General features: G+C 30.8%; 2 protein-coding genes across 4 annotated transcripts; both read right to left on the bottom strand.

Annotated features, from left to right (window-relative positions):
• Positions 1-832: 832 nt before the first annotated feature.
• LOC123902641 (FBD-associated F-box protein At5g22730-like) lies at positions 833-3,410 on the bottom strand. Of its 3 annotated transcripts, none has more exons than XM_045952413.1 (5): positions 3,235-3,410; positions 2,678-3,039; positions 1,682-2,578; positions 1,405-1,533; positions 833-1,308 (listed from the first exon to the last, which is right to left on the bottom strand). In XM_045952413.1, the coding sequence occupies exons 2-5, from the start codon at positions 2,963-2,965 to the stop codon at positions 1,033-1,035; spliced, it is 1,590 nt and encodes a 529-aa protein (XP_045808369.1). In that variant the 5' UTR covers positions 2,966-3,039; positions 3,235-3,410; the 3' UTR covers positions 833-1,032. The 3 variants fall into 3 exon arrangements, with proteins under 3 accessions (XP_045808369.1, XP_045808370.1, XP_045808367.1); XM_045952414.1 differs by having other exon boundaries at positions 2,678-3,021; XM_045952411.1 differs by having other exon boundaries at positions 2,678-2,969; positions 3,235-3,409.
• A 1,678-nt stretch (positions 3,411-5,088) lies between these two features.
• Positions 5,089-10,555, bottom strand: LOC123924262 (GDSL esterase/lipase EXL3-like). The gene is made up of 5 exons (XM_045977106.1): positions 10,142-10,555; positions 8,249-8,379; positions 7,196-7,426; positions 5,724-5,979; positions 5,089-5,632 (listed from the first exon to the last, which is right to left on the bottom strand). The coding sequence occupies exons 1-5, from the start codon at positions 10,425-10,427 to the stop codon at positions 5,442-5,444; spliced, it is 1,095 nt and encodes a 364-aa protein (XP_045833062.1). The 5' UTR covers positions 10,428-10,555; the 3' UTR covers positions 5,089-5,441.

Raw genomic sequence — 10,555 nt, 5'->3', positions numbered from 1 at the left:
CATCGCTTCATCCTGCCACGTCATGTATGTTTGCCATCTCGCCTACTGGGTCTTCATGGATCACTTTGATTGTGCTTTGTTACTTTTGGACTTATTGGGCCTAACTAATTTATCCTTTAGCCCATTGCCCGATCCAGGGATATTTTGGATTTAGATTCTATCATATGCCCAGGTCGGTGCGGGAAGGATGAAAATATTAGACTTTTTTTTTTGAATGTGCCTTCTTTAGAGACATTTGTCATCATGTTCTTGATTGATTGGGAATTTCTTGTGTTCTTTAGACGTCTTTCTTTGGGGTGGTTGTGTTAGGACAAGTGTGAGGTGAATTAAGTCCAACATTATTTAAAAAAAGTAGAGGTTGAACACTTTATAAGTGAGATGACTCATAAACATAATGTCTGAAGGTTTTGGATAAAGAAATGATCTAATTTGTATAGTTGTTCTGAATCCAATGTGAATAATACCTGACTGCCCCTTGGTGACAAAATAGGTTGTGCCAATAAACCAAATGGAGTAACAATAACGATCATGTTTCATAAAATTCAATTGGAAGGAATCATCTTAGAACTGAAGTGTTCTAGCATGTATACATAAAGATCAATTTTAGGTTGTTGAAACTTGAAACACAAGAAAACAACTTTTAAAAAAAAATGAAGAAACCCACCATTCCTAAAAATATTTGCTGCACTGTATTATTTAAATGCAATAATTTTCTGAAATAAAAGATCATTCTCCCTACAGGTGCCAATCATTTTTGCACAATGAGAATGAAGAAGCAAGGGCATGGAATCAATAAAAGAATGCACAGAAAGATTTTTAAGCTCACCAAAACTAAAATCATACAACACAAGTAGTGCATTGAATACCATAGTCTTTTCTATCTTCAATATCCCTTGAACCTTGAAAATGAACTATTCTCAATAATTTCCTAAAAGGTAATAAGTACTATTGAAACCTTTGTTGCCTCTAACTTGGTCGACAAAAAACAATGGACTTAGATAATAAACTTCAGAGCTAGGTTCTGTAACCTAATCAATTTGAAAAACAATAGATAAAGAGAGACCTTTTCTTAAATGGATACACCATCTCCTTAAATTCTTCTACAACCTTAGATTTGTCTGGCCTTTGACTAGCAATGGAGAAACCCAACTCTTCCATCATCATACCATTTTCAATAAAATATTTGGCTAAAAATATTTCATGCTTGTCACCATTAACTTTCTCAAATTTCACAATTTGGAGAGAAGAGATCAAACAATGTGGCACACCAGCAGAACTGAGAAACTCTTTGTCAAAATTATGTAATCCCTGATGATTAATGACCAATAAAAAATCTATGTAAGTAAGCAACTTATATGAATATAGTGCAGCCAAAGTTGCATTTATTAAATACTAAGTACTAACCTTGAGAACTAATGTCTTGAGCATTGGTGACTTGTGAAGCAAGTCCATAAGAAGTTCAACAGTAACTAAGCCAAGTTCCAAATTGCTCAACAATGAAAATACTGGTATATTAGCCTTTGTCAGTAGCACCTAGATGACATAAAACTGATTTGTATTACAACATAAAGACTATAATTTTGAGCTCAATTGACAACTGAATTATGAATAATGTCACAGATTTAAGAACACTTATAAAAGAACAACACATATACATAGAGAGAGACACACACATGCTTACCTCCAAATCCAAGACAAACCGCTCAAATTTGATAGATTTCAGTTGATGGAATTGTTGGAAAAGGAGAAGTAGAAAAGGAAGGCATTTTGTTGCAAGAATTGTCTGCCTACACTTTATCAAAGTGATTTCAGCAGAATCAAAAGACACAAAATTGTGATCGAACAGATGAATTAGTTGTGCAATACCACAGCCAGAGTAGGTGAATTCTTTGAGATTTAAAGCATTGAATTTCATTGATAGGATAGGCGGGTCATGATGAGATATCACATTATAAAATTCAATGTCTTGTTCTATGGAAACAATTTCAAGCAGAGGAGCTTGTACAATAAGATCCTTTCCACTAGACCAATTGCAGTTTTTAAAATCAAATTTTTTGAGAAGTGGTAAACAAAGGGTCATACAGTCACTGGAGGAGTCGATGTTAAAAAAGATCCCAGACAACTTGAGGAATTTTAGGTGTTCAAAATGAATGGAGATGGTGGGAACTTTTATGGTGGAGAACACATGGAGTACCAATTCCAATTCTTCTAATGAGGTGCAGTTGAAAAGATAATCAGATGTAAGAGGAGAGAAGGGGAGTTTATAAAAATATGAATGAATCCGAAGATTTTTCACTCTCCCACTCAAGATGCTAGAGATCCAAGTATTTTGTAGGGATACATCACGCTTGTTATTGATCACTAAAGAAAACCTTTCTAGTACCATGCTTCTTGATTTACAAGTAAGAAGAAGTACTCTGGCCACAAAATTTACAAATCGCTGCTCTTTTTTACCTGATTCTATTTTCATCCCACTCTCTTGATCTATATCCACATGTCTTTTATATATATTTGCATCTTGCATTGTGAGTTGATGGTTGTAGTGAAAATGACACTCACTACAAATAGTCATATTATACTACACCCAAAATCACCAGAGTTAGTTAATATACAAGCAATATATATATATGTGTGTAAGATAATTACACTTTAAAATATCAAGAGGAAGAAAACTAACCTTATCATACTCATAGCAATAATCGATGCAAATGTTTTGGCAATAAGAGCAGATTGGATTGTAATTATATGATAAATCACTATCATTTATGTCTAATTGGGTGATGGATGTCCAGCGATTCATCCATCTTTTGGACAACACACAAGTTCGAACAGCATCTTTTGTTGGGAGTAAAGACAAAATGCGATTTATAAGCAATTCAGGTAGCTTGTTGTTGATCATGTCTTGTTCTTGACCTACACTTGCTATTTGACCACTGTTGTGAATCTTACTTGAACCACCCTCCATATTCCTTATTGCAAATTCAATACCAGTTAGTTAGATTAACTGCAAGTCTGCAACTCCTTCACAAAGCAATAACACTAAATGACAGCAAAGTTTTGATCTTTCATCATTAATCAGATAAGAAAGCACAAAGCAATAACAAATTACCACCATATCCTAAAACTTAATCACAGCAACTTAAATCCTAAACTAATTGGGGAAAATTTAATTAAAGAAGAGAAGAATTGACAATCACAATTGAAAATAAAAAAAAGGAGAGGATTGATTCTCACCTGAATTGAATCTGACGAAGAGGAATCGATAAACAGTCAAGTACGGAGCTGAATCTATGTTTTGTTTGTTTGCGGTGTTTGTATCACTTAAAAAATAAAATTGACTTGAATGGTTATATACCCCTACTTTAAGGAAAAGTTGGTATCCCTGGACACACTACATGTGGCGACACTGTCATGTCCACCACTATAGTGTAGGTGGCGATGTTGACAGTGTCGTCATTGACCGGTCCTTTTTTTTTTTGGTTTTTAGTTTTTTTTTTATTAAAAAATATGGATTCATTCATTCAAAGTACGTTGATCATTACAAATTCAAAATTTTAAAAATTCCAAAAAGGTGAATTTACAAATAATCTTGCAGCATTTCGGTTAATAGCATACAACGACATCATGAAAGTGCCTATAAATATAACAACATAAAAGTAACCGGAATCATTAATTTGCTTCCAGCTTATTTTAATGGAAAATTTTGTTTTTTTTAAAATGTTAATAAATATCATCATTAATTTATTTCACTTAACTCCATCTAATTCAATAAAATTTAAGATACGATACAACCAAAATACTTAAAGAAAAATTTAATCGCTAGTTGCGTCTATGATACTTCTCTGATACGTATCGAGAAGTATCGCAAACGTGTCTTATATTTTTTTATTAAAAAAAATAGTTACAAGATATTTCTCCGATATGTATCGAGAAGTAACAAACATGTATTGGTGTTAGATACGTATTTAACACGATACTTGAACAATTTTGAAGTATCATAATTTAATTATAGAATTTTGGGGTTTATGTAATATTTTTTTAAAAAAAAAACATAAATAAATATTATTATTATTAGTGTGTAGGGGCACAACAACTTTTCGCTAAAGTAGGACATTGCAAGAATTAAATACAAAAGTAGGACAGCGTGGTAAAAAAAACCTTTTTTGGGGATTTATGGCAAAAATAATCTAGATTACTCACTTGAACTAATTTTTACTCAAACAATTTTTTTTTGACACTCACTAATTTTTTTTAGGTAAAATCACTTGGCATATCTTTTAAGAAAAAGTTAAGGTTATGAGATGATCCATTTTGACTTAGTCCTTATTATTTTAAGGATGATATTTGTCAATTCAAAAAATTGACAGACTATTTTAACTTAAAATCACATTTTAAATAAATATTTTTAAATTTTGAACCCAATTAAGAATATACTAACAATTATCTAAATAGAAAGGATTAATGGTGCAACTTATTGTTAAGAGTCTCACATCGATTGTGAGATGGCCTTGACAAGTATTTATAAGTAAGTGGCAGTCCTCACCTTACAAGCCGGTTTCGTAAGGATGAGTTATGTCCAAAACTCAATTCTAAGATGGTATCAGAGTGTTAAGAGTCTCACATCGATTGCGAGATGGCTTGGATGTGTGTTTATAAGCAAGAGGTAATCCTCACCTTACAAGTCGGTCTTGTAAGGATGAGTTAGGCCTAATACTCATTTTTAAGATGATATCAAAGCCTCTCCAAGATTTGTTAGGCTACCTGTTATCAGGTTTCCGCTATCGGGTCACCCATCGTTTATATCCACGCATCAAACCCAATAGTGTTGGGCGTGAGGGGGTGTGTTAAGAGTCTCACATTGGTTGCGAGATGGCCTGAATGTGTGTTCATAAGCAAGAGACAATCCTCATCTTACAAGCCGGTTTTTTAAGGATGAGTTAGGCCTAATACCCAATTTTAAGACTTATTATTTGTCTATCTTTCGTTCATGTGTAATTATCTTATCTTATATATATATATATATATATATATATATATATATATATATATATATATATATATATATATATATATATAATACAAAAACAATTGCCAAATAGAAATAAACATTTCATAGAGAACGATGCAGGGCAGTCCTATTTGTGAAAATATATGAATTCTCCAAGTACTGATACTTAAACAATTATGCAAACAACTCAACAAAACTCATCAAAATACAAATTTGAATAAAATATAAATATGATAAGAGAAGGATTAGAAAGACTCTTTTCAACATTCAGTATAACACTCACTTTATTATTGATTCAAATTAACGTGGATCTCTCACTTTAAAAGTAATCAGACCCATGTGAAATTTCCCAATTATAAAGTGAGCGTTAGAGATAATGTTTAAAGAAAAATGTTCCTAACACTTCTCATATAATAAACTTAATTAATGAAGCTTATATCAATTTGTTCAAATAATTATGAAGGACTATAGTTACGAGCTGTCTGTATACCCCTTCAGTAGGATGATAACTATCCCAAAAAACATATTCAGAGGCATTAGAACAAGTAGTATCCAAAGGGTTGCATAACACTGCAACCTCTAATTTTCCGGTGCCACAACAACCTCTATCCACAACTTTGTATCCTGCAATTACAATAAGTAAATAAAATAAAAAAATTAGATTTTTTTTTTTTAACAACAAATAAGAAAATTTATTCAATACTTTTGGAATTACCATATTTTTGATAGTTGAGAATGATATCAAGTAGAGGGTTGTAAACATCAATATAAACAATCCTGCTATTGGGTGAGTTGTGATTGAAGGAATCAAGCTCCTTGGAGATTTTGGAGTTAAATAATTTTGCAGCATCATTATACTTTTCTGCACATTCTCTTACAATCCCTCCTGCAAGAGTTCTCTGTGATGGAACACATCCAATTGGTGGTGCACTCAGTACAGCAATTCTACGAGCTCCAAGTTTATGTATTTCCTATATATCCATTTTATTCAAAAATAGTAAGCCATGGTTGAGTTGAGGATTTTATGTACCACATATACAAACCAAATAAGCTACAGTAGTATTTAAAAATAAATAAATTAATACTTTTTTTTTTTTTTACTGTTATTAATACACACTTTTTAAATATGATCCACAAAGAGGATTTATAAGTGCACCGTGACAATTTTTAGTAAAAAACTAAAAATTGTTGATTTTGTAAGAAAAAAGTAGGGAGGAAAAATTAATGTCATATTTTTATTTAAAATGGCTAGATTTATCCTTAAACTATTTTTTGAGGGGCTTTGTCTAACATGAACAAGCCCTTCAAGTTGTGCATGGTGCATAAGTGGGGATTTATATTATAACGAATACAAATTTTACAAAATCAACCGTTGGATTGAAAGTTTATATCATATAGATCATCTATAAAAATTTTGAAATTTTTTGAAAATCATTTGCTATGTTATTGAGACTCATCAAAATTAACGGTTTATGAGTTTTTATTGAATACCGTTAATTTTGATGGGTCACAATAACATATCAAATCATTTTCAAAAAAAATCAAAATTTTTATAGATGATCTATATGATATAAACTATCAATCGAACGATGAATTTTGTAAAATTCGTATTCGTTATAATATAAATCGCCACTTGTGCACCATGCACAACTTGGAAGACTTGTTTATATTAGAATTGGCCTTTTTGAGGTTCATATAATAAACACCTAAAGGAATTTGCACTTATACTGTCAATCAATAACAACCATAGTTTTCACCACATCACTTCACCCCACTCCATCTGAATCGATAATGTAAGAGAAATGTCGTTTTTTAAAAAATAAATGATTAAAGGTAACCCTTAATTTCATTTACCATTTTAGCAACTTTGAAATGGGCTCAACAATAACTAGAAAACAGCCTACTTTTGGCCCACTTGAAGTTTTCTACTAAGTAAAAATAATTTGTTTTGCCACCAGCTGGCAGCTACCACCTTCCGGTGCGTCCTTTTAGTATTTTATTTTATCCTTTCGTTACATAAATAACGGATGTGTAAAATTTTAAAATTTTCATGTTAGAAGAATATTTTGGTAATTTTGTAGGGCACCTAAGATAACTGGTAGGATGGTAAAAGAAATTTCTAAGTAAGTGTTTGACAACAAGAAGTCAAGAAACTTAGTCAACAAAAAAAAGCGTATTGTTAGTTACCTTTACAAAATTAATGGCTGAGTTGGACATAAGGTCTGTATAAGCAGGAATGTCATATTGCAATCTTGCATGAACAACATAATATGTGTTGGCAATGTCGTCACTGCCTCCCACCACAATAAAAAGACTGTTGGATAGTATGAAGTTTGTTCTTTTCTCTCCAACAATGCCTTTCAGTTTTCCTATGTATTCTTTGAACATGTCTAGTTGAGCAGATAATGGTATCACTGACTGATAATTACAATGTACAACCAAGTCACAAAACAATATTGGTGAATATGAAGAATAAAATTATATTGACACCAACATAAAATGTATCCAAATGTTACATTACTCAAACAATTTCGGACACTTAAATAAGTGGCAACGAGTTCAATCATTGACTCGGAAGAAATTTTATTGAAAGGTGAGAACATATCTTATTGTCACACAAGTTTTTTATGTTGATTAATCACCGTTAAACAACGGTCAAAATTTCTTGCTAGTAACATTTTAACAAAAAAAGTTTAATTGGAATTTTAGTCTTTTTTTTTTTTTAAGTTGTAATTTTGGTCATCTATTTTTAATCGCTCATAAAATTTGATCTCTTCATTTTCAAATCTCCTATAGTTTTGGTCCATTCTTTGGATTTCAAGACTAAAAAATGGTGATGTAACATAAAAGTTGATAATGTGAAAATATTTAGTTGAATTAATTAATTTTTGAAGTTAAAATTGAAGTTTTATTGAGTATTCTTGAATATGGGTCACTCCACAATCCACATCATCATATATATACCATATGTAAAATATGTCACATGACCAATATTTTTGATTCCATGATTACGAGAGAAAGACCAAAACTAGATAATTTTAAAATGGAAATTTAATATCTTGCTAAAAATAAGAATTATCCACCTCCAAACTTTTTTGTGTGCAATCAAGTAGACTCACAGACACATACTATTAAGTGTATAAAAGTGGAGAGTTTGAAATTCAAACTTCAATCTCTACTATAATATAGAAAATGTAAAAAATAAGAACTCAAATATATATATATGTTTATATTATTTACCGCAATTTGTGGTGTCAAAGGATCGTATCCTGAAGCTCCAGAGGCAAACCCTACGCCCGTAAGAAGATCACTTGATTTGAGATTTGGATCCAAATATGCAGGGACATACCCCTTGATACCCAATTCTTCAGCTGCAAAGTAAATCGATAGTAATCAGAGTCAAGTTTATTTGGCATATAAATGATATATAAAAGAATAATATATAGTTGCTCTTTTGTTTTGTTTGGATTGGTAAATTTTTCGAAGTGTGTGGTTTTTTATCTTATCTGATTCACTAGATCGTCAAATATGATTAATTTGCATTTTTGCTTCTAGAATGTTCAATTTGTCTACCAAAAAAAAAGAATGTTCAATTTGTTTTTTATTTTAAAAAAAATACTATCTCTTAACAAAAAGAAAAAAGTCAAATGTGTTGGTGTAATGTGTTCAATCCACCAACTCTTTTCCCTATTTTTTCTCTTCTCTCCATCATTTTCTCCCCTCCCATAACAATTCAATTTTTTTTCGTTTCTTTAGAGAACAAATTTCTCTATACCTTCATCATTCTCTCCTATTATTTCTCATTCATATCTTCAAAATTTCTTGTTATCCCTCTCATCGGTCTCCTACTATCTTTTTATCCCTCAAATGACATTGAATCACATTGTTTGTGAATAAGTGATTATATAGTAGTGTCTCTTTTATGAAAAGCCTCTTAACTGTATCACTTTTCTAAAAGAGTGTGTGACATCTCTTTTATACGTGACAAACGGTGACATCTCTCTTGTGAAAACCTCATGCATTTATAAATGACACGGTATTCATTTCTTTTTTGTTTGATATACACACAGTAGATTGAACTCCTCTTACAATAAGTTGTAAAGGTTAGTGAGATTATATTCTTGTAATCTTTTCATTTTCACACATTAGAAATCCATATTCCATAATAAGTTAGAGTTACATTATAAATCCAAATTTATTTATCAAAACACAAGAGGGTTGATAATTTATTGTACCTGAAATCTCTCTAATAATTTTAATTTGCTTTACCTCTCATAATTAATTTCTACATTTGACCCTTAACTATAAACAGGAAAAATTTCCTACCTAAATGATAAAGGTGAAAGAAAAATGGTACAAATGAAGACCTAGACAAAAAAACAAGTTTCTAAATTTGACCATATAGTTGAACAAAATATTTTGCTTTCAAGTTTAGAAATGAGAGAAAATAGAAAGAAAGATGTTACAATTAATTTGACCATTAAGAGAAAGAGACAGTCTTTCACCAAAAACAAAAACCAAGATAAGGGGACAAAAATTAAAATGAGTTTATAATATATATATTTGCTAAAAAAAATTTGGTCAAAATATATATATTTGCTAATTTACTCCTACTATATATTAACAAAAAAAACCAATTATATCAATTAAAATATGTTTTTTAAAAAAATTAAAATATGTTTTAAATAAAATGATAAATTTATAAATTGCATTTTATTTTATTTTTTAAACAAAATATTATTAACATATTTCGTTAATTTTAGTAAAATTTTCACATATAGCTTCCTTAATTTATCAAAGAACAATTCTCATTCTTCACTTTCTAGAAAATTTTAATTCCTCTGCTCAACTTTTAACATCCCATGAGAATATATCCTTAATGCCTTATTATTGATGAACTACTTCACGTCATTCTAAAATAGCCATACATCCTACTACATCACGTACGTAGTATTATTGTTGCACACCTGAACAAAGGAGGTTGACAAATTTTGTATAAAAAAAAGAAAAGAAATGGAGATTGCCAAATTAGCTAAGTCATTTTTCAACAAATTTTGTATAAACATGAACCCTACAACTTAGCTTGTTACGAAATTAAGAAAAGTAATGTATGATTAGAGAGAGAGGGAGGACCTATTATATCTGAAGGAATTTTGCCATTGCAAAATCGACCACTTGGAACACCACCTTGAAAATCTTTTCCATAAGGAGGGAAGTTGCATTTGACCAAAGTTTTGAGGTTGTTGTTGTTTCCTGAGTCAACTATTGAATCTCCAAATGCTATCACTGCTGGAACCGTAACATTTGGTGGTAGTTTTATCACACCCATTGTTTTGTAGCATAAAGCAAGTAATACAATGAGAAAACGAAGGAAGAATGAACAATTCATTGGAGAACCTGCTGTGAGATTCATCAACATTACTATAAAGAAGAAGGGTGTGTGTGTATGATAATGTTTTATGTTGTAGGATTATATATATGCATAAGATGTTAAGCAATAACTGTTTGCTTGTAATAAAAAAGAAACAATAATTGTATATATGCATC

This window comes from Trifolium pratense, linkage group LG1, assembly GCF_020283565.1.
Source record: "Trifolium pratense cultivar HEN17-A07 linkage group LG1, ARS_RC_1.1, whole genome shotgun sequence".
In the NCBI taxonomy this organism is placed as follows: Eukaryota; Viridiplantae; Streptophyta; class Magnoliopsida; order Fabales; family Fabaceae; genus Trifolium; species Trifolium pratense.
The sequence above is the reverse complement of the archived record's forward strand: the minus strand, read 5'-3'. Positions and strand labels throughout refer to the sequence as shown.

Coding starts and splice junctions, on each gene's coding strand:
- LOC123924262 (XM_045977106.1), bottom strand. CDS start 10,427: ATGTTGATGAATCTCACAGCAGGTTCTCCAATGAATTGTTCATTCTTC. Junction 7,427..8,248: donor CTTTGACACCACAAATTGCG/GTAAATAATATA, acceptor TGTAATTATCAG/TCAGTGATACCATTATCTGC. Junction 5,980..7,195: donor CAGCCATTAATTTTGTAAAG/GTAACTAACAAT, acceptor ATGGATATATAG/GAAATACATAAACTTGGAGC.
- LOC123902641 (XM_045952413.1), bottom strand. CDS start 2,965: ATGGAGGGTGGTTCAAGTAAGATTCACAACAGTGGTCAAATAGCAAGT. Junction 2,579..2,677: donor ATTGCTATGAGTATGATAAG/GTTAGTTTTCTT, acceptor TTTTGGGTGTAG/TATAATATGACTATTTGTAG. Junction 1,534..1,681: donor GGTTTGTCTTGGATTTGGAG/GTAAGCATGTGT, acceptor TATGTCATCTAG/GTGCTACTGACAAAGGCTAA.